This window comes from Bacillus rossius, chromosome 3, assembly GCF_032445375.1.
Source record: "Bacillus rossius redtenbacheri isolate Brsri chromosome 3, Brsri_v3, whole genome shotgun sequence".
NCBI lineage: Eukaryota > Metazoa > Arthropoda > Insecta > Phasmatodea > Bacillidae > Bacillus > Bacillus rossius.
In genome coordinates, this window is record NC_086332.1 from 77,631,446 (window position 1) to 77,659,345 (window position 27,900).

General features: G+C 40.3%; 1 protein-coding gene across 1 annotated transcript in view; it reads left to right on the plus strand.

Moving 5' to 3' along the window:
* LOC134530936 (hemicentin-2-like) overlaps window positions 1-27,900 on the plus strand; it is an 89,152-nt gene that overhangs the window by 15,557 nt on the left and 45,695 nt on the right. The window contains exon 2 of the mRNA XM_063366260.1: window positions 24,449-24,565. Within this exon, the coding sequence (XP_063222330.1) occupies window positions 24,460-24,565 (106 nt within the window). The 5' untranslated portion in view covers window positions 24,449-24,459. The remainder of the gene's footprint in view (window positions 1-24,448; window positions 24,566-27,900) is intronic.

Consider the following 27,900-nt stretch of genomic DNA (forward strand, 5'->3'; position numbering starts at 1 on the left):
CAGACGTGGTACCGCCAGCAGAAGAGACTTTAATGCCGCTAGTGCTGGCTGTACAGGGAAACTCGGCGAACGCTGGTTCGCCATCAATGGAGACTTCAATGGATGCCGAATAGACAACAACTAACGAACATTGGTGCTGTTACTGCGACAAGATTTTCTCAAACAACAGCAATGCTCGACGACATGAGAATAGAGAATGTGCCAAGAACCTTTATCGCAAAATGATTGGCTGTAAGAAATGTCACAGGAAATTTGCAAGACAAGATAATATGAAAACGCACATGAAGAGATGCAAAGGTCCTGCTGTTCGGCAGAAAGTAAAGGTTTCTATACAACAACGATGCATTGATGTTCATAAGAGTATGCCTGGAGATGGTGTAACTGCGGAAACGTCAGTATCTGGATCGGGTCTGAAAGGTTCGTCTTCATCACCCCGGTATCCTTGCAGCTACTGTGATATGACGTTCGCATTTGCTCATGATGCACGAAGACATGAGAGGAGCAAATGCAAGAAGAATCCTTCTCGCATGAAGTTTCGCTGTGATGAGTGTCATGAATGGTTTACTCGAATTGATAATTTGCGACGACATGCGAAAAACTGTAAAGGTGAAGTCCGTGTGCCTACTGCTGAACTACCTGCAGAAATTTCGACTCCTCGGTTTAGGTTGAAGGCTCGTGAGCGTACAAGCAAGAAAACCGATGTGCAGCAACCGATTGGTATGACGTCTGAACAGGAAAATAAACCTAAGACTGTGTTCGGAGCATTACAAGTGAACGATAATGGCTTCTACTTGGCGCAGTCTGCATTTCGTGGAACATTGAAGGACTACTATTATCTAAATACGTTCGGTGAGTCGAAGGACATTTGTACTTTTCTTGATGATATCAGACAGGACATAATCAATCAGCTTACTGATGACGTAGCAACAAACGGTCCTTTAAAATATAACTTGTGGTTGGACTGTCTATATGGAAAGCCATATCCGTTAGATGACAAAGTGAAGAAGTGTGCATTCAAGACATCGGCTGCAGTAATTTACAGTTCTGACGATGTGAAGCAAACTGTTAAAAACGGTATCAAGAAACTCTGTCAAGAAGAGGAGGACTATGTCAGTAAAGGTTCTGGTTGGTCTCTGTCTAGTATAAACCGATTGGAGCTAAGAATTTGTCATTTCACACCGATGCGGAACTAAATGATTGTAAGTTTGTTGGCTTTCACAAGTGTTCCTGTAGTAGAATAGAGATTATGTAATAAATATTATGTTTGTAAAAGAACTTGCGGTGTTTAATTCCTCAAACCTGTTACTATTATGTTAAATTGATGTTATATTTAATTTTTTTTGCATCATCCTAGATCGTACCAAGGACCTTAGTCGACCTAATCAATCAGTATATAGATTACAAAATTATTCCGAATTTCTAGCATTACAATTACGAATTTCCAATATGGTGGTCTTGAAGTCTGATAGGATGATGGTAGTAGAGTATTTAAAGCCTCTTTACGAATGTTTAACATGGTTTATTGAAATTATTATTTTTTCATAAAATTAAACACTATTGCATCGATCTGGTATCGAACCGAGGACGGGAGCGGATCGAATCAATATGTAAATTAATGAGTGATTTATTTAATGAATTTTGGAACTTTTCCCGAATTTCTAGCTAAATAATTACGGATTTTCAAGATGGCGGCCAAATGATAAGATGGCGGGTGTCACAGCAATAATAAATGATTACTGCACTCTAGCGGATAAGAATTAAACTAACATGGCGTCAGCGCACTCTCACCGACAATACAATGATCATGGCTTCCAGCATCGAAGACAAGATTGCGGACATGACGTCATACTACCTGACGATATATATGCTTTGAAAAAAAAAGTGGTGGGAGTCAGTATGCCTGCAGCCACCGCGGGGGAAGGATCGGTCGCCATTTTTATTTTTTTTGCCCTCACCGGGTTCGAACCGAGGACTCCGAGCTTCGTGTCGTAAATGTATGTTTTTTTATAAATAATTTATTGAATTTTTATTAATTGAATTTTTTTAATAATTTTTAAATTTTGTTCCATTAAAATCGGATAATAAATTTAAAGATGGCGGCCGTAACGGAAATTGCAACGGTGACGTCATAATTCAAAATGTCGGAAAACACAACTCCGGAATGTTCGAGAAAACATAATGACGTCATCCAAAATGGTGGATCCAAGATGGTGGATCCAAAATGGCCGTCGGGGTCAAGGTCAAGTCCTGATAGAGGCTTAACTGAGGCTTGAGTTAAGGATGCTTAAGCCTCTATCAGGACTTTTCTAGCCGCTGGGATAATTATGGAATAAAACGGGAAATTTTCCCTCGAAACGGGAATTTTTCCCTCGAAAACGGGAATTTTTTTCTTAAAACGGGAATTTTTGAGTCATTTTGAGGAATTTTTGAGGAATTTTGAGGAATTTTTGCCGCCGTGACGTCACAAATCCAATATGGCGGACACCGGCTCCGGCTCCACATCCTGAATCCTGAACTCGGAGGAACATTTACATACTACTACTGATAATATTTAAACACACTTCTTTACAGCTTTCATATAACTAATTACTTTGGTTTCTACCATAATACTGCAAGGGTTAATAAATTATAACGTATATCTACACGCCCCAACCTATATATTTATAAATATAAAATAATTACTGAGTTGTTTTATGAGTAATTATACATTAAATCATTATCAAATCAAACTTACATAAAATACCATTAAGCCTAATCTTAAATTTTTATAACACTTATACTTTCAATGGGAGCTCCCTGTGCGCATTACGTTAATCAAACCTAAAACTTTATTTAAATATACATTTAAAACGTTTTTTTTATTAAAGTCATATTTTTAACGCCGTAGTGTGTTAATAAAACACAAATTTGTTGTGGACATGTTTGAACGGGTTGCAAATAAATCACACCAAAGTTTCTCGCCCGGAAAGTTTACTCAAATTTTCCCTGCTAGTAGATAAATCATTCTCGCCCACACACAAATTTGCGCGCTCGCAGTATCGTAAAAATTATGTCAATTTCTAGCACGTATTTTGCAGTGCCTCTTGCAAGCTATAAATAAGGAAAATATACGACTCACATCAAATTCTTCTCTTCGGTGCAGACAAGGCCAACCCAGCAGGGCTCGAGGCCTGGCCGACGATTGCCCTCGCGCAGCCCAGCGCGAGGCACTGCAGAATGGGCCCGCGTCACAATCGCCCATACCAGACGCGGTGCCGCCAACAGCCGAGGAAAAGCAGTTCATAATTCACCAGTAAAGTCCAGCACATTTATTCCAATACATCTTGGTGTCTTTGATTTTCCCACGCGTCCCAAAATGTCAAAGCCCGCTGCACTCCCCGCGCGCACCTGCCGCCTCTCACTCCCAGCTTGCAACTCTCTTGATCGGCACTGCGCTCAGCGCCAGTTCATCACGCGGCCATCCGCGGAACTACAGCTTTAAGCTCAGAAGTCTTCAGTAAAAATAATTACACACTTTTTGTTGAATAAATTTAACGTATTATTTAAAGTCTATATTTACATCCAAAAAATATCTTTTTAATTCCAACAAAAAACATATAATTATTAAAACGTTCTTTCTCCTATAATCTTTATAGTTCTTGGAGCTTCTCAAATATTAGCGACCTTCGGCATGCCTCTGACGGCCAATATTGATATGAATAAACTTAACTCAATTAAAAAAAATTGGTTCTCTGTAAAGTCGGTTTACGGACGATAGTTTAACGTGACAACGTCATAACAAAACATTTATGAAATGATTGATCCAGAACAAAATGAAATATCATATTCGGCCTGAGACTGAGCCGTAATAGATTTTTTCAACAAAACCATTTAGGCATTACAAATATTATATTCTTTGAAGAAGAAATTTTTTTTTTTAAGTTTTCTATCTTTTGTAAGATACATACTTTTATGAATAAAATTGAATCATTTTTATTGAATTATCACTATTTTGTATGGATACAAAGAAGGAGTGAAATTAAATCTACAATTTAATTAATAAATTTACTTTTATTTGCATTCATTAATTCAAATATATTTATTACTTTTGAAGTGCCGTGCGCGCCGTATTTATTTTTACAAGTACAAAAGAAAAATTCAGCCGCCGGGATTTGATCAGTCAACCTATCGATTGGTAGTCAGCGATGCTAACCTCACAGCCACGAGGCCATATGGGAAATAATTGTTTCAGATGTTATAAATTAATAATATTCCACGCACGATATTTGTTTGAATTTCTTTTAACTAGCATATTCTCTGTTGGACTAGAAATATTTACACGCTCGTAGGCTCATAACTATAATACGGTGTGTGATTTAGTTGATCAAATAATAACTCATGATAAATAATTACCAATGTCAAACTAAAGCGTGAAAAGTATCATTCCAGCAATAAATATTTAGTTACACAGCTAAAACAATACTCATACAACACTGTTAAAATATACTGATTTACACTAGTAATTAAAATAATACGTACTTGTAAGAACGCCATTTCCTTGCGAATATACTCCCGTGACGCGGTGCACAACAATAACCTCGAACCCCGCTATGTTGTCGTCTGCCCCAAGCCGTATGTGGCGACATGCGCAGGCGTGATCCAACCGGCGCGACCCGCCTATCCCTGCAGCATGGCGGGGTGAAACCTGAGCAGTACGCCGCCACGTGCCGGCCGAGTTCTCTGTACCGTCCACAAAATACCAGAGAGATGCCACGCATGCGTAAACAGGACACATCCGTGGTGGGACATCCGTAGTGGGACATCCGTAGTGGGACAATTTTTCGTGCGAGCAGCCAGCGTTCATCGATTTATTAGACGTCACGTCAAAAGGCAAACAACTATAAAAGGATAAAATAAATTAAATAAGTAAGCTAACAAAATTATCTCTAAAAAAATTATAAATAAATCTATGGGCGTATAGACGATATAAAAATAAGAGCAATAACAAAAATGACTAAAGAAAAACGGAAAAAAAGTGGCACATGTCACAAATAACCCCTGTTAAAAATATATATATTAAGGCTTCTAGGTTCTTAGCTATGCAGGTATAATCGTAGCAAAACAATTGACAGAGCACCAATATTTAACAAGCAGAGAAACCAATATAGCTAGAACCTAGACCCAAACTAAACCTTAACTAAACAACACCCTCCAAAAAAAACTATTACAGTATTTACATAAACCAAACTATTCCATTACCAAATCTGATTCTTGCGCTTACAAACCGCATATTCCTCAAACGAGAAACTAATCATAGCAACAGGTAAATACTCAAAAATTACCAGAGTATTACAAAAAAAAAGGCCAAGTCCAAATTACTTGGTAGGTTTACAGAACTTCTTTATCTGGCTCAAATTAGCTTTATTAACTCTAAATTTATTCTGCACATCTTCTAGCAATACAGTGACCGGTCCCAGAAATTTTTTAATCCTATAAGGGCCTGAGTAAGCATGTTGCAATTTGCTCGAAACAAAATTTGCTTTGTCACTAAGAACATACTGTCGACACAAAACCTCCTCACCTACCAAAAAAAGGTTTGGCAACCTGTCTTTATCATACTGTTTCCGGATTTTATTCCTAGCTTTATCAAGATTTTGCGCAGCATCCAACCACCGCTTTTCAAGTATCCTAGGACTGTTAACTGAAAGATTACTTAATTCTATCCCCCAACTATTCAACAAAGGGTGGCTTTCATCATGTTGAATCCTAAATTCAAGTAATGTATAGATTCAAACCCATTTTCTCGGCTCGTTCTGATGGAAAATAGTCAAGGCGATCTTTATGTTCTTATTCATGCGTTCTACCAAATTAGGTTGCGGGTAATAAGTTGATGTGGTAATATGTTTTATTCCCTATTCAAAACACATATTACTAAATATCTTACTAGTAAAGTAACGCGCATTATCAGACACAATTTCCTCTGCACCTCCAAACAGTACCCACACTTTTTCAGTCAAAGCCTTGACTACTTGCATGCTCTTCATGTCTCTCAAAGCCATAAAACTACAAAATTTACTAAAACTGTCAACTAAAACAAGTAAACAATTATTTCCTTTGAGGGATCTGGGTAAAGGCCCAAACATGTCAACAAACACTCTCTCCCAGGGTCGACTCAGTTCCTCCACCGCAAGTTTTCCCACCTTACTATTTAAAGGTTGTTTCGTGAGTTGACACACCTCACACTCACGCACATGCTTTTCCACATCCCGTCGCATATTCGGGCAAAAGAAATTTTCTTTAATCTTATCCAGGGTCTTATCAACTCCACCATGCACACCTACCACCGAACCATGATAATACCGTAACACCATATCTACTAGACCTTTGGGTAAATATACTTTTCTCCCCTCATCCCGCTTTACATATATAATTCCTTTTACCATTACAAAATTTTAATACCCTGGCTCATTTAAGCTGTCACATATTTTAACTATACCATCTTCTTTCCTCTGCCATTCCCTGATCCCAGTAAAACTCTCTGGAAAGCTACCCAAGACATTGCATTGATCTACCTCCTCTACTTCTTCACCCTCATCTTCTGCAGATTCTTCTTCTTCTTCTACCCTTTCCCCTGGCTCATACATGCGGGATAGCACATCGGCAAAAACATTCTCACTACCCTTCACATGTCGAATTTTAAATCTAAAACGTGTCAGACGCATAATCCATCTGTCAATTTTCCCTAGCTGTCGTGGGTGGGCAAATAGAGCAAGTCAGAGCCTGATTATCAGTGCAAAGCTCAAATTCATCGTGCTCGAGAAAATTTTCAAATTTCTCCACCGCATAAATGCAGGCCAGTGCCTCTTTCTCATACACACTATATCTCTGTTCATTGTGATTCAGTGTGCGACTAGCAAAAGCCACTGGCTGCAAACCTTCCTCCCCTTCTTGCATCAGCACAGCCCTTAAAGCCACACTCGAGGCATCGACTTGCACAATGAATTTATTTTTCAAGTCTGGCAAAATTAACACAGGGGGCTGCGAAATGGCCCTTTTCAAGTGGTTAAAAGCCTGATTTTCATCTTCTCCCCATTTAAAATCAACTCCTTTTCTCTTTAGCTTGTTTAAGGGGACACAGATTTTTGCATACTCTGGGATAAAACGGCTAAAATATCCAAGCATTCCCAAAAATCTCATTACTCCTTTCACGTTTTTTGGGGGTGAGTAGTTTACAATGAGAGCTATCCTCTGGGCATCCATCTGCATCTTCCCTTCGCCAATGATAAAAACCAAAAAATTGATATGTTTACGAGCCCATACTACCTTATCGGGGTTTACGGTGAACCCAGCTTCCCTTAATTCTTGCAATACTAAACGTAAATGATCTAGATGTTCATCCAATGAATCGGAATAAACACAAATATTGTCCAGAAAATGTAACAAAAAACGGCTGAAATAAATTAAATAAGTGAGCTAACAAAATAATCTCTAAAAAATTTATAAATAAATCTATGGGTGTATAGACGATATAAAAATAAGAGCAATACATAAATGACTAAAGAAAAATGGAAAAAAAGTGGCACATGCCACATAGCCCAAACGAACTTGCTATAAACATCGATGACTGTCAACATGTACTTGAAACCTCTATTCAATCTGGAATATGGTAATATCTCAACAAGGTCCGCCTGGAATAAATAATCAATAGTAGTATATGAATGGGGCTCCGAGATCAGGGTTCAGGGTGTGGAGCCGAGAGCCGGCTCCGCCATCTTGGATTCTGACGTCACGGCGGCCATCTTGGATTCTGACGTCACGGCGGCCATCTTGGATAAGCGTAACGTGACACTTTTTCGTGCGTGCAGCCGGCGTAACGGGGCCCAGTGTAACGGGACACATCGTAACGGGACAAGTAGATCACGGCGGCCATTTTGGATCCGTCATCTTGGATCCGCCATTTTGGATGACGTCATTGTGTTCTCGAAAATTCCGGGGATTTGTTTTCCGCCATATTGGATGATGACGTCACCGTTGCAATTTTCGTTACGGTCGCCATCTTGAAATTTGGACGCCATCTTGAAAATCTTTATTTATTATCCGATTTTAATGAAAAAAATTCCAAAATTCATCAAAAAATTAACATATTTGAATTCTGTTTGATTATATCGATGTACGTCCTTGGTTCGATTCCCGACGAGAGTAAACAGTCGATCCTTCCTCCATGAAAGCTACCTAGACTGATCTATCACCACCAATACCAAGGTATATATCGTCAACTGATATGACATCATGTCCGCCATCTTGTCTTCATCCACTGGAGACCACCATCTTGTTTTCATCTGCTAGATTGTGCCGATATCATGTAGTATAATTATCTGGTCACCACACCTTTGACCTTGACCTTGAACTTTGACCTTGACCTTGAACGTTGACCTTGACCTTGAAATTTGACCCTGACCTTGAAATTAGACCCTGACCTTGAAATTTGACCTTGACCTTGAAATTTGACCTTGACCTTGAAATTTGACCTTGACCTTGATATTTGGCCTTGACCTTGAAATTTGACCTTGACCTTGAAATTTGACCTTGACCTTGAAATTTGACCTTGACCTTGACCTTGAAATTTGACCTTGACCTTGGAATTTGACCTTGACCTTGAAATTTGACCTTGACCTTGAACTTTGACCTTGACCTTGAAATTTGACCTTGACCTTGAAATTTGACCTTGACCTTGAAATTTGACTTTGACCTTGAAATTTTATTTTGTCCTTGAAATTTGACTTTGTCCTAGTCGACCATCATGGATCCGACATTTTATGTTCAGTACATGCTACCAGGAGCGACTACCTGCTGGAGTACACCATCTTGTGCGTGTACTCGTATTATAGAGTACATTTCCATCTGGTTAATTTTATTCTAACCCGCTACATTGCAGTAATCATTTATTACCGAGGTGCCCCCGCCATCCTGAAATTTGGGCGACATCTTGGAATAGTGTAATTATTTAGCTAGAAATGCGGGAAAAATTCCAATAGTCTCCGAAAAAAAAATCAATTAATTCACAAATTGAATCGATGGATCCCTGTCCACGGTTCGATTCTTGACCAGAGACAGTTGTAACTAATTATTAAATAAATGTTAGGTTCTGTTTTCCATTACCTTTCGCGGAGTTTATTAATCATTCACTCTACGAAAATCAACTCAAGTCAATATACCGGACCAACGAATTAAATCAGTGCCGATTAGCCTATTATGAAAGTCTAATTTTTCAATAATCTGAATAACATATAAGCCGTTCATGTACAAAGCCACACATATAGATCAATTGCCTTCAGTCCATGAGACCGAGTCATGTCATTATCAGACGTATAGGCTAGTCATTTCAGGACCACATGACCTTCGTAATCCATCGTGACATTTTTATACATTCTAAAGGACCAAGTAACCTTGTAAAATATTTTAGTAACACCAAGAGGTGATAAACTAGTAAATATTCAATCACTACATTTTGTACTACGCGCAATCAACAAAAAAGGAAGCACCAACAACGAAAAGGCAGCACATTTGGAAGCACCGACTACGAAAAGGCAGCACATTTGGAAGCACCGACTACGAAAAGGCAGCACATTTGGAAGCACCGACAACGAAAAGGCAGCACATTTGGAAGCACCGTCATCGAAAAGGCAGCACATTTGGAAGCACCGACAACGAAAAGGCAGCACATTTGGAAGCACCGACAACGAAAAGGCAGCACATTTGGAAGCACCGACAACAAAAAGGCAGCACATTTGGAAGCACCGACAACGAAAAGGCAGCACATTTGGAAGCACCGACTACGAAAAGGCAGCACATTTGGAAGCACCGACAACGAAAAGGCAGCACATTTGGAAGCACCGTCATCGAAAAGGCAGCACATTTGGAAGCACCGACAACGAAAAGGCAGCACATTTGGAAGCACCGACAACGAAAAGGCAGCACATTTGGAAGCACCGACAACGATAAAGGCAGCACATTTGGAAGCACCGACTACGAAAAGGCAGCACATTTGGAAGCACCGTCATCGAAAAGGCAGCACATTTGGAAGCACCGACAACGAAAAGGCAGCACATTTGGAAGCACCGACAACGAAAAGGCAGCACATTTGGAAGCACCGACAACGAAAAGGCAGCACATTTGGAAGCACCGACAACGAAAAGGCAGCACATTGGAAGCACCGACAACGAAAAGGCAGCACATTTGGAAGCACCGCCAACGAAAAGGCAGCACATTTTGGATGCATCATCTAATAAGGAAGCACATTTGGAAGCTCCATCAACTAAAAAAGGCAAAAAGGAAGCACAAGTTACGAGATCTAAGTCTTAGTAAGAAATTATAATACAAGAAATAAAAACATTACATTCTTATAATTTAAATTATTTATTTTATTGCTTTACATTATACAAATGCAAGTAAAACAAGTCAATATTGTATGTAGCCAGCATTCCTCAGTTCCTTGAGTATGAAGGATATTTCTTTGATGCACGAATAGTTTCCTGCACAAAGCGAACCATGTAGTAGTCTTAGCCGGTCAACCAATATGTTTGGATCTTTCCATGATGTGTAATCATTCTCTTCTACCACCATCTTCCTTGCACCTTTATAATAAATATTATGATCTCTGGTGTCTTCCGTTTTACCACCAACCTCAGGGTAACTTTCATGTTTGAGACGGTGATCATCACAAGCTTGATCAGATTTATTTAATATATCACATCGTTTCCATCGTTTCGGTCTCAGGACACCGCCACATTCTTCGATCTTGGCAGCTTTAGGTGCTTCATCATAGTCTATGTCTTTGTCAACAGCCTCAGAGTCACTGTAACAATCACCGTAGAAGGAATCGTCTTCACCCAATTTACCGTAATAATTCGATGTTGATGATGTTGAAGTGTCTTCATCGTCTTCGTGCGTCCTTTTTAGGAGTCCATCATTTTTACAAAGTAGGAAAGATCTACTTGAATTCGGCTGGAATATATTCTTACTTTTCACGTTAAGGATTCTTCCATTGTCTTCATTCTTCCGTAAATCATCAACCTTCTTCAATTTAAGTTCTTTGTCGAGATCGGAAGAGCCAAGAAAATTATTGTCGTAATGCAGATCACTCTTCCTTAGGCTAGTAGATTCATCGTTGTCCTCTAGCTTGTACGCAGGCTTGGCGCTACAAGTTCTGCCATGTCTTTTTAGGCTCTCTCTCCGTGTAAACGACTTGCTACATCGAACACAACTTATCATATTGCGCAGTGGATTTTTAACACAGTCATTCTTCTCGTGTTGTCTTTTATTCTTTCTCAAGATAAACTCTTTACTGCAAAACTTACACCTATGTTCTTTCGAAACAGCATCAGATCCCAAATCGGAATTCATATTAGTTACTGAGACTAATGCCAGATACCAATTGAGTGTTTTAAATTAAATTCAATACTTAAATAGAAATTTTTTCATATTTCATCAGCGAGAATTAATATATCTCATGCAAAAGTACTTTATGCATGTAGTTCTGCTTTTCAACAACAGATATCGCCACATGTTGCTTGCAGGTAAATAATATTTAGTTATTTTATGCGGGATGCGGGATGCTCACTAACGATCGCAAAAGAAGGATGGCTTCGTTAGACTCCAAGGAAAAGGAAGTTCGTCTTGCATGTTGGTGCTCCACAGATGTCTCATGGCGTAATATTAATTTGACTGAGTAATGATATTTGTTAATTCCACCTGATAAAAATATTGCAAGTTTTGATTTAGTAGCAGAAATTATCGAATTAAATGTAACTCCAAATAAAATGACATGTCTCATTAGAACAAAAAAAAAATCCATGCAGAGAGCGGTTTCTCAGAATAGTCAGAAACACTTGAAGAAACCACAGGAATGATTGCAAGAACACGGGAAAAACCATCAAAATATTGTCAAGAATAATCAGGAGCACACTGAGAAAACCACTATAATATTAACAATAATAATCTGAAGCACACGGAGAAAACCATCATAATATTGACCAGATTAATCGGAAGCACACAGAGAAAACCACCACATGTTTTCTTTGATATCATAAAATTACAAGAAAAATTAATAAAAAATAAAAACGAAAAAAAATTCCAACATTCTGCTAGCTTGTGAACTTCTCATTTTTGAGCAAAGATAGAGTTCTAGTACAAGCCAGAATGTTTGAATTTTTTTTCGTTTTTATTTTTTATTAATTTTTCTTGTAATTTTATGATATCAAAGAAAACATGTGGTGGTTTTCTCTGTGTGCTTCCGATTAATCTGGTCAATATTATGATGGTTTTCTCCGTGTGCTTTCGATTATTATTGTTAAATTATAGTGGTTTTCTCAGTGTGCTCCTGATTATTCTTGACAATATTTTGATGGTTTTTCTCGTGTTCTTGCAATCATTCCTGTGGTTTCTTCAAGTGTTTCTGACTATTCTGAGAAACCGCTCTCTGCATGGATTTTTTTTTGTTCTAATGAGACATGTCATTTTATTTGGAGTTACATTTAATTCGATAATTTATGCTACTAAATCAAAACTTGCAATATTTTTATCAGGTGGAATTAACAAATATCATTACTCAGTCAAATTAATATTACGCCATGAGACATCTGTGGAGCACCAACATGCAAGACGAACTTCCTTTTCCTTGGAGTCTAACGAAGCCATCCTTCTTTTGCGATCGTTAGTGAGCATCCCGCATCCCGCATAAAATAACTAAATATTATTTACCTGCAAGCAACATGTGGCGACATCTGTTGTTGAAAAGCAGAACTACATGCATAAAGTACTTTTGCATGAGATATATTAATTCTCGCTGATGAAATATGAAAAAATTTCTATTTAAGTATTGAATCTAATTTAAAACACTCAATTGGTATCTGGCATTAGTCTCAGTAACTAATATGAATTCCGATTAGGGATCTGACGCTGTATCGAAAGAACATAGGTGTAAGTTTTGCAGTAAAGAGTTTATCTTGAGAAAGAATAAAAGACAACACGAGAAGAATGACTGTGTTAAAAATCCACTGCGCAATATGATAAGTTGTGTTCGATGTAGCAAGTCGTTTACGCGGAGAGAGAGCCTAAAAAGACATGGCAGAACTTGTAGCGCCAAGCCTGCGTACAAGCTAGAGGACAACGATGAATCTACTAGCCTAAGGAAGAGTGATCTGCATTACGACAATAATTTTCTTGGCTCTTCCGATCTCGACAAAGAACTTAAATTGAAGAAGGTTGATGATTTACGGAAGAATGAAGACAATGGAAGAATCCTTAACGTGAAAAGTGAGAATATATTCCAGCCGAATTCAAGTAGATCTTTCCTACTTTGTAAAAATGATGGACTCCTAAAAAGGAAGCATGAAGACGATGAAGACACTTCAACATCATCAACATCGAATTATTACGGTAAATTGGGTGAAGACGATTCCTTCTACGGTGATTGTTACAGTGACTCTGAGGCTGTTGACAAAGACATAGACTATGATGAAGCACCTAAAGCTGCCAAGATCGAAGAATGTGGCGGTGTCCTGAGACCGAAACGATGGAAACGACGTGATATATTAAATAAATCTGATCAACCTTGTGATGATCACCGTCTCAAAAATGAAAGTTATCCTGAGGTTGGTGGTAAAACGGAAGACTCCAGACATCAAAATATTTATTATAAACGTGCAAGGAAGATGGTGGTAGAAGAGAATGATTACACATCATGGAAAGATCCAAACATATTGGTTGACCGGCTAAGACTACTACATGGTTCGCTTTGTGCAGGAAACTATTCGTGCATCAAAGAAATATCCTTCATACTCAAGGAACTGAGGAATGCTGGCTACATACAATATTGACTTGTTTTACTTGCATTTGTATAATGTAAAGCAATAAAATAAATAATTTAAATTATAAGAATGTAATGTTTTTATTTCTTGTATTATGATTTCTAACTAAGACTTAGATCTCGTAACTTGTGCTTCCTTTTTGCCTTTTTTAGTTGATGGAGCTTCCAAATGTGCTTCCTTATTCGATGATGCATCCAAAATGTGCTGCCTTTTCGTTGGCGGTGCTTCCAAATGTGCTGCCTTTTCGTTGTCGGTGCTTCCAATGTGCTGCCTTTTCGTTGTCGGTGCTTCCAAATGTGCTGCCTTTTCGTTGTCGGTGCTTCCAAATGTGCTGCCTTTTCGTTGTCGGTGCTTCCAAATGTGCTGCCTTTTCGTTGTCGGTGCTTCCAAATGTGCTGCCTTTTCGTTGTCGGTGCTTCCAAATGTGCTGCCTTTTCGTAGTCGGTGCTTCCAAATGTGCTGCCTTTTCGTAGTCGGTGCTTCCAAATGTGCTGCCTTTTCGTTGTCGGTGCTTCCAAATGTGCTGCCTTTTCGTTGTCGGTGCTTCCAAATGTGCTGCCTTTTTGTTGTCGGTGCTTCCAAATGTGCTGCCTTTTCGTTGTCGGTGCTTCCAAATGTGCTGTCTTTTCGTTGTCGGTGCTTCCAAATGTGCTGCCTTTTCGTTGTCGGTGCTTCCAAATGTGCTGCCTTTACGTTGTCGGTGCTTCCAAATGTGCTGCCTTTTCGTTGTCGGTGCTTCCAAATGTGCTGCCTTTTCGATGACGGTGCTTCCAAATGTGCTGCCTTTTCGTAGTCGGTGCTTCCAAATGTGCTGCCTTTATCGTTGTCGGTGCTTCCAAATGTGCTGCCTTTTCGTTGTCGGTGCTTCCAAATGTGCTGCCTTTTCGTTGTCGGTGCTTCCAAATGTGCTGCCTTTTCGATGACGGTGCTTCCAAATGTGCTGCCTTTTCGTTGTCGGTGCTTCCAAATGTGCTGCCTTTTCGTAGTCGGTGCTTCCAAATGTGCTGCCTTTTCGTTGTCGGTGCTTCCAAATGTGCTGCCATTTCGTTGTCGGTGCTTCCAAATGTGCTGCCTTTTCGTTGTCGGTGCTTCCAAATGTGCTGCCTTTTCGATGACGGTGCTTCTAAATGTGCTGCCTTTTCGTAGTCGGTGCTTCCAAATGTGCTGCCTTTTCGTTGTCGGTGCTTCCAAATGTGCTGCCTTTTCGTTGTCGGTGCTTCCAAATGTGCTGCCTTTTCGTTGTCGGTGCTTCCAAATGTGCTGCCTTTTCGTTGTCGGTGCTTCCAAATGTGCTGCCTTTTTGTTGTCGGTGCTTCCAAATGTGCTGCCTTTTCGTTGTCGGTGCTTCCAAATGTGCTGCCTTTTCGTTGTCGGTGCTTCCAAATGTGCTGCCTTTTCGATGACGGTGCTTCCAAATGTGCTGCCTTTTCGTTGTCGGTGCTTCCAAATGTGCTGTCTTCGTAGTCGGTGCTTCCAAATGTGCTGCCTTTTCGTAGTCGGTGCTTCCAAATGTGCTGCCTTTTCGTTGTTGGTGCTTCCTTTTTTGTTGATTGCGCGTAGTACAAAATGTAGTGATTGAATATTTACTAGTTTATCACCTCTTGGTGTTACTAAAATATTTTACAAGGTTACTTGGTCCTTTAGAATGTATAAAAATGTCACGATGGATTACGAAGGTCATGTGGTCCTGAAATGACTAGCCTATACGTCTGATAATGACATGACTCGGTCTCATGGACTGAAGGCAATTGATCTATATGTGTGGCTTTGTACATGAACGGCTTATATGTTATTCAGATTATTGAAAAATTAGACTTTCATAATAGGCTAATCGGCACTGATTTAATTCGTTGGTCCGGTATATTGACTTGAGTTGATTTTCGTAGAGTGAATGATTAATAAACTCCGCGAAAGGTAATGGAAAACAGAACCTAACATTTATTTAATAATTAGTTACAACTGTCTCTGGTCAAGAATCGAACCGTGGACAGGGATCCATCGATTCAATTTGTGAATTAATTGATTTTTTTTTCGGAGACTATTGGAATTTTTCCCGCATTTCTAGCTAAATAATTACACTATTCCAAGATGTCGCCCAAATTTCAGGATGGCGGGGGCACCTCGGTAATAAATGATTACTGCAATGTAGCGGGTTAGAATAAAATTAACCAGATGGAAATGTACTCTATAATACGAGTACACGCACAAGATGGTGTACTCCAGCAGGTAGTCGCTCCTGGTAGCATGTACTGAACATAAAATGTCGGATCCATGATGGTCGACTAGGACAAAGTCAAATTTCAAGGACAAAATAAAATTTCAAGGTCAAAGTCATATTTCAAGGTCAAGGTCAAATTTCAAGGTCAAGGTCAAATTTCAAGGTCAAGGTCAAAGTTCAAGGTCAAGGTCAAATTTCAAGGTCAAGGTCAAATTCCAAGGTCAAGGTCAAATTCCAAGGTCAAGGTCAAATTTCAAGGTCAAGGTCAAATTTCAAGGTTAAGGTAAAATTGCAAGGTCAAGGCTAAATTTCAAGGTCAAGGTCAAATTTCAAGGTCAGGGTCAAATGTCAAGGTCAAGGTAAAATTTCAAGGTCAAGGTCAAATTTTAAGGTCAAGGCCAAATATCAAGGTCAAGGTCAAATTTCAAGGTCAAGGTCAAATTTCAAGGTCAAGGTCAAATTTCAAGGTCAGGGTCAAATTTCAAGGTCAGGGTCAAATTTCAAGGTCAAGGTCAACTTTCAAGGTCAAGGTCAAAGTTCAAGGTCAAGGTCTAAGGTGTGGTGACCAGATAATTATACTACATGATATCGGCACAATCTAGCAGATGAAAACAAGATGGTGGTCTCCAGTGGATGAAGACAAGATGGCGGACATGATGTCATATCAGTTGACGATATATACCTTGGTATTGGTGGTGATAGATCAGTCTAGGTAGCTTTCATGGAGGAAGGATCGACTGTTTACTCTCGTCGGGAATCGAACCAAGGACGTACATCGATATAATCAAACAGAATTCAAATATGTTAATTTTTTGATGAATTTTGGAATTTTTTTCATTAAAATCGGATAATAAATAAAGATTTTCAAGATGGCGTCCAAATTTCAAGATGGCGACCGTAACGAAAATTGCAACGGTGACGTCATCATCCAATATGGCGGAAAACACATCACCGGAATTTTCGAGAACACAATGACGTCATCCAAAATGGCGGATCCAAGATGACGGATCCAAAATGGCCGCCGTGATCTACTTGTCCCGTTACGATGTGTCCCGTTACGCGGTGTCCCGTTACACTGGGCCCCGTTACTCCGGCTGCACGCACGAAAAAGTGTCACGTTACGCTTATCCAAGATGGCCGCCGTGACGTCAGAATCCAAGATGGCCGCCGTGACGTCAGAATCCAAGATGGCGGAGCCGGCTCTCGGCTCCACACCCTGAACCCTGATCTCGGAGCCCCATTCATATACTACTATCAATTCCACGAAATATGACTTGCAACGAAGGTATTTTCGTCTAGCAGGAGCATGAAGTTCGCGAGCGATTCTGGTTAGACTCATTGTATGTAGCCGGGTTCCCTCAGTTCTTCGAGTATGGAGACTATTTCGTTGATGTGCGAATAGTTTCCTGCACCAAGCGAACCATGTAGAAGTCTAAGGTGATCAACCAATTCATTAGGGTCATCCCAATACAAATAGTCAAATATCTGACCACTTTCTAGCTTTTTTAAACCTTCACCGTGTATTGTTTGTTCACTGAAGAGATTAGCTAGAATGTCGATTTTTTCATGATCTTCGTCTTTATATACACCACTATCTGGATCGTTATCGCGAAAATGTGCATTCGTTAGCTCTAGCAATTTTTTTGTACTCTTGTAAGTCTTTGTGAGAATATCCTTTAGGCTCCCTGTGAAACAGCAATTCGTACAGACCCGGAGTCCCGCGCGTTTTGAACTCTTCTACAAGCACGATATTTCCTGTTAGAAAGTCTATTTCTTTAGCACCGAGGAACCACTTATTATGATTTCTGTACACTCCATAGGTCGTGTCATTATTCCGACTCGTAAACGATATCAGGTATGGTCGGACCATTGCATTAACTTGGTGTCCCTTTTTCGGTATTTTTTTCTTGTGCATGGACTCTGTACTCGTTAAGTCCTCTTCTTCTCGATCTGGTTCATACTTTCTCTTCTTTACAGTTGGCATTTCATTTTCAACTTCTGTCTTCACATTGATGGCTGGTTCTTCCTTATTTTTAAGTTCGTCGAGGCGACTAGTGATTGGTTTAAATATCTCTTCATTTTACATCTCACGTGCAAGTCTGGTTTGTCTAGAAAGTAGATATTTTTCACGAACAGACTGTATAGCTCAATGAAGGTCACTGGCCAGGTCCGACATTGTACTGGCTGAAAACATATTTCAAGACCTCCTTTTATACTTTTTTATTCTATCGCAGAAACTTCTTTCTCGTGTTTGGTAAAATCTGAATTTGTTGACAAGTGAGTTAGTGATGCTTTCAGACTACTTTGAAAAGTCCTCAAATCGTCACGTGTTTGTGCATTCGATACTTCGATCATGTCGCGAATTCGAGAATCCAATGCTTCTACGCGCTGGTCGATGGCAACGAGATACTCTAGTAATTCGTTTTTCACACTTTCTACTTTTTGAGCCAATAGCGAAATGTATTTGCGGATAACGTCGTCATGAGACTTGAGAGCAGTACGTAAGTCTCGACTGCTACGGCCAAATTTCGAAATGCTATGACTCATGTTTGACGATAAACTGATCAAACCTTGTCTGTGCCTGCCCTTATATAGAGGCCAGTCTTTGACTATAACTAGGAATCCGTGTTCTTCTTTCCAACACAAGGAGCACATGTCTTTAAATTCCTGGAATGTCATGTCGGTGTTAACGTGATCATCATAAGCGTGACGTAAATTCAGTTCGTCCATGCGAAAAAGTACTATGACATTCGCGGTGTCTCGTAGGAGATGTTTTGGAATACGACTGTACGTCTGACAAAGGTAAACACAGTCTACTTTGTACTAAAGTAATTGTATAAAATCAAACACATTTATACTTTCTGGTCAGTTGTGCGCAATGACTCGAAGAGGTAAGAACAAATAACACATCGGTGCAGGACTCGTGAACTCGCTTATAAACAATCTGCCATTCGAGCTACACATTTCCGGCTACAGATTCTGCGGTCCCGGCACTAAACTAGCGAAAAGGTTAGCTCGCGGTGACGTGGGCATTAATTCTCTCGACGAAAAGTGCAAGCAGCACGATATTGCATATTCATTTCGCAAGGATCTGGAATCCAGGCACCGGGCCGACGAGATATTGGCACAGGAAGCCGAAGATATAAGTAAATCGTCGAACGCGGGACTAGGAGCGAAAATCGCGGCCTGGGGTGTTTCCGAAATCATGAAGGCAAAGACCAAATTAGGACTGGGTGCTCGTCGAGCCAGCTCCATCAAGTCAAAGACTAACTCACGCAAGACCAAACGCAAAACTGATGCAGGCGTGAAAAAAGCCAAGCAAAAATTACAGACTCTACACAAGAATATTATATATATATATAGTAGGATTTCTTCCTTTGCTTTTGCCTGCATTGGGTGCTCTCGGTGGCCTCATCGGTGCATGAGCGGTATAGTGCGGGCAGTCAACACTTCGAAGAATGAGTGCAAGCAGTTAAAAGAAGCACAACGACAAAATGCCAGCATGGAAGCCATTGACATGGGTAAAAAAAAACGGCGCAGGACTCTACTTGCAACCTCACAAATCAGGTCGAGGCATGAAAAAGAAACGAATGAAAAAATCCTAATTTCTTTGCCAAAACATCCGCTCACCAATACATATTTAATCAAGTACACTCGAAAACTGAAAATACCGAAATTCCGAGGCGTGTTTATGTGAGACGCTTTACCCAGCAAGCCAAAGACACGTGAGGGCACCATAATTAATTTAGATACATCGTCGGGTCATGGCACGCACTGGGTGGCGTACATAAAGTCTGGAAAAATGGCCGAATACTACGATAGTTTTGGAAATTTACGACCTCCGCCAGAACTTAGGCAGTAGGCCAACCTGGGCCGGACCACTAAATTTTTCTACTATTACGAAACCGAACTGTCACCTAATCAAACAAACTGCGGACAATTGTGTCTTCGCTTTTTAACTAAAAAAATTAAACTGACAAAAAAATTGCTACTTAAAGGTTGTGCAGTGATGATAATTTATTAGTCATATCGTTAACACTTACCTTGACAGGTCATGCATCGTAGCTGCGGGCGGTTCATTTCCCGCCTCTGGATTTAGACGGAGAATGGTGTATCTGACTCGTATATTTTCAAACGTAACATGCCATACCGAATATCGACGAGGAAAATTGCAAGATCTGCTTCCTGAAAAGCGATGGGACTGCTCATGAAATACAGTTACCTGTTAGCTCTTACGAAATTGACGACATTGCAAATTACATCAGGGATATGTTACCACAGGATGTAGACTTTCAACTGCGTGGAAATCCAAACACTCAAAAAAGCATTCTAACATGCAGTGAAAATGTCGACTTTAAGAAACCTGGGACCATAGGTACGATTCTCGGATTCGAACCAAAGGTGTATGATACAGGAAGAACGTACGAATCTACGCGTGCAGTTAACATTTTGCCTGTGAATGTCATAAGAATAAACTGTAGTTTGGCAAGTGGAACGTATCTCAACGGAAGACTAAGCAACATGCTGCGCGAGTTTTCGCCGATGGTCCCGCCAGGATATAAACTGATCGAAGTACCGCAAAGTATCATTTACGTTCCAGTCGTCGTGAAGTGCGTACACGAAATCGTCGTCAGAATCGTTGATCAGCGAGGACGATTGGTGAATTTTCAAGACGAAGAAATTACATTACGTCTGCACTTGAAGCGATGGGCATAAAGTTCGTAATACCGATCAGTTATAAAAGAAATCGCATTGGCGTGAATAAGAACAGTTCTCTATCAGACATCGGAGCATTAACACCTGACAGCATAAAGTATCTTCTTAGTATTGGACAAGTGCCGAATAAATATGGAAGACGAAATCCTCAACGTGGAAGATCCGGTCATTTTTGATGACAGCATTACGAAAATGGAATTGCACGAGTACCAGCCTTTCCTGCTCGGACCGTACGCACTACCTTCAGAAGTACATATTGCTGTACAGCACCAAGATATCTGTACTTTACCTTCGCAGTCATTTCTACGTATAAGAGGCATGCTGACAAAAGCGGATGGTACGCATCCGACAACAACGTCAATATCCTGCAATGGCATTCTTCACCTAATCGAGCACATTACATATGTACGCAATGGCGTCGAGGTAGACCAGACGAGAGATGTAGGTATAACATCTGCTATGAAAAATTACCTTCGCTCACAACAAATGAAATGTCTGCTGCTAAGATGGCCGGTTGGGCTCTCGAGGATGAATATAAGCTTTCGGTTTATGCCGAAGGAAAGTTCGAAGTTTGTGTTCCTCTGTCTATGCTTCTTGGATTCGCTGAGGACTACAAGCATATAATCATTAATTCGAAACAAGAGCTCGTACTCCTTCTAGCCAACACGCACATTAATGCAATTGTCGCCGCTGCAGAAAACCCTCAAGATGTCTCGCTAACACTACAGTCTATCGAGTGGATGCTGCCCAAATCCAAGTAAGCACCGTTGAACGAGTCAATATGTTGAAGAACATAGAACATGGCAAGAACTTCGATCTGCCATTCCGATTATGGAGCCTGGAAACTTATCCTGGCTTGCCTCATAGTCAGCGTATCAATTGGATAGTAAAGTCCAGCTTCGCTACGGAAAAACCAAGATACATCATCGTCGGGCTTCAGACCGGAAGACAGCTCAATGCAGGAGTAAGTCGCTCCGTATTCGATAACTGTCAAATACGTAATGTAAAAATATTTTTAAACAGCGAAACTTTGAAAGTGGAAGATTTCTTCTCGCATATTAAATGTACGCCAAGTTTCAGCAAGAACACTATGGACGGAGACAGTCACCGATACTGAGTCCCGACAGTTTCAAGAACAAGGATGAAGCCCTTCTCCATTGGAATCTCTTTGTACGATAATATTTGATCGTCTGAAGTCCCTGACCGTTGGTTTGATCGTAATGGTCGAGACGACAGAGATCTTTATCGCTGGCCTCCACGTTCACCTGACATAACGCCATACGATTTTTTCCTTTGGAACTTTATAAAATATCGTGTCTACGTTCCGCCGCTACCTAATGATTTGTTAAAGTTGAGACACCGAATTGAAGAGGTTATTGCTTCCATATCTCCGGACGTGTTAACCAAAGTGTGGGAATAATTTGACTTTAGGTTGGACGTGTACAGTATAACTAAAAGTGCACATATTACACATTTGGAAAAAAAAAAAAAAGATTAGTTTACCTTCAATGTGATGTTTGATTTGTTGTAAGTAGTATAAATGAAACTGTTATAATATAAGATTAAAACTGGGACATTCTTTTACGTATTTTCAAAAGATTACCACTAACGTTAATATAGTAGGTGTAAAAAGCCGCGCAGTGTTGATAATCATTATCACTTACACGAATTTTAACACCAACTACATACATTAAATGTCGAAAAAAAATTATATATATATATATGTGTGTTTGTGTGTGTGTGTGTGTGTGTGAGTCGTGTGAGACCTAGTATGAACGCGTTATATTGTTTTCGCATCGCATCGTTCGCATATCGCCAAAGCGCTTTTGGGATTCCAGCATTAGGCCCGTTCTACAATGACACGTAAACGGAGACGGGTCACACGGAACAGAGTTTCTACAACAGCACGGAGACGGACCCGCACGGATTAGTTCGGCGATGCTGAGCTCTTCCGTTTACGTTGCTCCGTGCGACCAATAGAAGCCGAGTACTTGGCTGCGGTGGTAGCCATGTTTATTTATGTTCAAAATACGTTTAAAATCTTTTCAAGTACAAGCATATATACTGTTATAGTTTAACTTCGTGGTTAATTTTTATTATAGCCTATATTTAAATTCAGCCCGAGCTATGATCTCACTGCATAATATATATATATATATATTTTTTTTTTTTGACGTGATAACGTCTAATAAATCGATGAACGCCAGCTGCACGCACGAAAAAGTGTCCCGTTACGCACATTGTTCCGTTACGCTGTGTCCCGTTACACTCATTGTACGCTTGCGCCGCATCTATCTCTCTTCCACTCGATTGGCCTATGCGTCCGAGGAGAAGAAAGACAGCGGCAGCACACAACTTACATCTACACGTGAACTGTTTCGTCGACTGTTTATAAAGTGAAGTGAAAAGTTAATGTGGTTTTCATTGCTTATTACAATAACAATTTCGGCAATAGAGGTTAATTATGCTTGCATTTTAAAAATCTGATTACTAGTATAATTTCAAGTATTTATTCTATTATTATTAAAATAAAAATGATTCAATTTTATTCATAAAGTATGCAATCATTTCATCAATGTTTTGTTATGACGTTGTCACGTTAAACTATCATCCGTAAACCTACTTTAAAGACAACCATTTTTTTTAAAAAAAACTTGTAATTATAAGTGATTTTTCACAAATGTACAAGCATTTATTTGCAGGTTACATATAGCTCCGGGTCGTTGACAGTATTATTGTAGCAAATAAACTTATAATTCCTACGTAGGTTACAATCACAAGCTTGCTAATAATTCTCCTAGAAATATGTTGGTATTGGTTTTTTCCCCAACAGGGTTAAACAAACTATAGATGAACTAAAATCATAAACAAATTTACAGTACATTGATTAAAGGAATTTACTTTGACAAATCTCTTTACATGGATTTTTTGTTATGAATGCGCGGTGGCCTACGGCTTGAAGCCCACGGCCATGGGTTTATTTGTGTCGTATGCTGAACTCTATATCATTTCGTTAGCAATCAAATATCCGCATGTAAAAACACGGCCATGACTTGCCCGGGATTCGAATGCAGGACTCCTCGCACCGTAAGCCGGCGTGCATGCGACTACGATACAGAGGTCGACTCTTTAGTTATAAGTGTAGTTTTATCACCAATAATTTGTTAGTTACAAGTGTACCAACTACTACTACACATATGTCACACACAATAAACGTTTGTATATTCTTGATAATGTTTAGACAATCTATGCGCAGTGGCGTAGCCAGGATTTGTTTATGGGGGGTGTTAAGAAGCATGCGGCCCCCCCCCCCCCCCCCGTATTAAAGCGGGGGGTCCGGGTGTCCTCCCCCGGGGAAATTTGGATTTTAAGGTGTAAAATAGTGCTATTTTTAGCAGTTTTCGGTACTTAAATTTAAATATTGTAATGGTAAAAAATTTATTAATTTTAATATGAAATTTGTTTGAGTGATGAATAAGAAAATAATTAAAGATTTGGGTGCTAAGAGGGGGGGGGGGTTTGAACACCTAAACCCCCCCCCCCCCTTCCTGGCTACGCCCCTGTCTATGTGCAATGCTTGCTCGTAACACATTGTAACTGAAAGTGGTTATTTGTTAAGAGCAGTTGCTCCTTAATGAAATGGGTCGCCGGTGCGCTACTGCTGCAGGAGCGGGCGACATGGGAGCTGAGAGGCGGCGCGCGGCTGCGACCCCTGCTCTGTGGAGGGTGGTAGCCCTGCTGGCAGTAGCCGGCCCCGCGGGCTGCGCGACCCCCCAGGATACAGGTGACTCGCATGCTGCACGCGCGCCTCCATCTTCCTCCAGCGCATACGTACATCGGGACAAACAAATAATACTTCTTACCCACGAAGCGTTTGGTAGTCTGATACGCAGCGTCTGAGCGTTTCCTAATAGCAATAAGTTGCGTGTTCGCAGCGATCCGCCGCGCGCACGCAGGGTCGCCAACACTGTCACCTCCTCCAAGGTCACTGTCACAGGTTCACTCTGTTTTATGTTTAGTGCGGGGCTGTACTGAGAAGTAAGTCGGTGCCACGCCACTAAGTTTGACGCTGAATGTTTTATTTAATAGACAAAGTTGATGCCGTTTATTTGTAATACTGCTGTCTCTTGTTAAGTTTCCGCAAATATATGTGCTTGTAATATGACGTTATTAGGAAGCAAGACATAGGTTTTGTTATTTTATATATCGTGAGTAAGAATCACTCGTTTGTATTGATCGTGTTACGTTTCATTGTACAACTGATGTGACACAGTACGATGTTGTTATACAAGTTATATACGCGTATGAGACTTGAGAAAGAGCTGAGGAAATAACAAATAAACCTCGTCTAGTTCAGTCCTACCCGCACCGTCGTGAACACGTGCCGGCGGAGCTGCGGTGTGAGAAGGAGCGGTGGTCCAGGGCTCGATGCTCGGTGGAGCCGAGTGTCTCGAGGCTCGCCGTCGCAGCTCGGGGCGATGAGCACCAGGACCAGGACTGGACCTGGTTCCTCTTGTTGCACACCTCGAGGAGAGTGCGCGGCCACAGTGGCCTGGACTGTCGCCGGCCGCTCTCGCGACAGTTAGCCGAGTTGCACTATAATGGCAATGGATTTAAGAGGCAGCAGTGGTTGGTACAACTGAATTGAAAAAAAAAATCTAACGTCACAGATGTCAACAGCGCTCGAGCATGCAAACGCGTGAACAAACGGACACCAGCAGAAAAGCAGCGTTCCGAGCCAACCGAGGCCTACGCAGCACGGATTAAGTTTATCCACTTTGCTATTGGCCGCCTAAATGCGTACAGAGCCCCGGGTGTAGATACGCCATTTACAAAGCTCTTAAAGTTTACTAAGCCATCAACCCCCCCCCCCCCCCCACTCCAAATGACTACCTGGGCGCACATACAGTGTGCAGGGTTTCAGTAGAAACCACGTGATTTGAAACTGCTCATGATAACCGAGTGGGGTCTGTTTACGAAAACCATTTAAGAATGCTCTGAGGGATGTGTAGTTCTATTTCCGTATTTCCTTTTTAAACTGTATTTTTAGGAGAGTAAAAATGTCTAAAACACGTGTTTTCACAATGATTCCAAGACATGATAAGCCCGGAAAGATTTTTGAAAACACCCAAGGTCCTTACGTAACACCTTTATCTACATTTCTCCGCCATTTTATATCGTGGTTACCGCTCAAATTTCATGGTTGTTCTAAGCACGTCGAAAAGAAGTCCAGAGCCTTGCACTTAGAGTCGATACCGCGTTAGAAACACCAACGAGCACTGCACTTATCAGAACGCCTCACTAAAAAAGATACATCCCTGACTAGGAGCGCCCCAAAAGGTATCTATCTGCTCACGAACATCATTTAAGGCTTGGCTTCTCCAACCATGTCCGATTTTTTGCAGTCATGTCATACATTTTTATACTATTGGATAATTTCTTCGGATATTTTACACTTTATAGCAAACTTTTTTTCCAGATGAAAAGCTACTTATTTGCTTTTTGTAAGAGGTCAGGTAAATATTCATATTTAAAATTGTACCTAGTCACTCACAGAAGGCCTTTTTTTTTGGGCAGAGTAACATGCACAAAATTGCTTCTAATATTTTATTTTTCAATGAAAAAAAAAATGAACATTGCGTGTTTTTACAAGTTTAGTTTTTTAAATCACATTTTTCGAACAGTGAAAAATGCTAAACTGGGTATTTTCACTGAAGTTATTAGATACGAATAATTTGTACCAAGAATGTTTGAGTAAACTATGTCTAAATACGTACAGGAACTAATCATATTTAATATTCCAACAAAAAATTACAGTGCCACCTCTTAGGTATCATAGAATTGCGTTACTGACGCAAAGACTGCACGCCAGTCGGTGCCTGGCGCGTAGAGGCGAAGACACGTGTTATTCTCGAGCCAGTGTTGCCTCTAGCGAACCCGCGATTTTGTTCCCTAACCTAACTAAAAACTAAGTGTATTTGTAATAGTGGTCTGGGTTAGGGAGGGACCTAGGTGCGTCTCAGGCTGAAGCCTATACGCCTGGTTGTACTGGGATTAGCCATGCAGGTGTAACTTCTCGCGTCAAACGCAAGAGGAACAAGGGGTAATATGGTAGACAGAGGTGTGCTAAGTGTTAGATATCAATTTTTTTTATTCTTTAAATACACATACCCTTCATCATAAACAAATATTAACTTCAAGATATAAACAAATCACATTTGTTTCCAGAGCTTTCACTTGTTACACAGCTGGAAAGTCTCTGTGAACAGAAAATACAAAAATGATTAGGACAGCCCTTACTTAAGTGAAAGCGCCTTAACAAAAGCACTGCACTTGGGGCTACCAACTAGTACATAACGCCCGCGGCAATACGTCGGGTTACACTGTCAATGCAAATTACGTGAATTTACAACAAAATACACGAAGCGACAATAAACCATACTTCAATGCTGAAGGCAGAACATTGATGCACGTTAACGAAATATGTTACAAGAATAAGGATATCTGGAGTTCCTTCAAGTAAACAACTATTATTATTTTCAAACACACAAATCTAAAACTCTTATCATGTACGTTAACGCTCTTAAGTATGACATTAATTCTTAGGAACATAATTATTAAATATCACTAAACCAAGCGACGGAGTGACTGCTAAGTTTATCAACGTTTAAAAGTCCTCAATGTTCAAAATTCTTCTTGTTTCTCCATTTACGTGTTAGTTTATTTATAACTGAAAAAAAACGTAGTTCTGACTGTTGAATCCGGGAGTTACTGTTATTTGTCAAATCAAAGAAAATGTCTCTTCAGGGTGGTTTTAAGCTCAAAAAACCGTCATCTCCAAACCATGCCGCCGTCAACGCTAGCCCCTCTTCTGAATTTATAAATATTGATCCAACTGATATCGCGGTCTTAACGCTGTTACTCTTAGCTGGGCAAACAGTTTTACGTAGAAGTGTCTTACCAAATAATGGTCCGAAGTTGCTCGGGCAGCGTGATGGCAGGCAGGCGAGATTTCTGACGGTGTAGCAGTCGCGGGCAGCAGCTCCCCGCCTCGGTTGTCGTCTCGGAGGTGTCTCTATCCCCAGGGCAAAATAGGGGACCTTATACTCTGGAACTCGA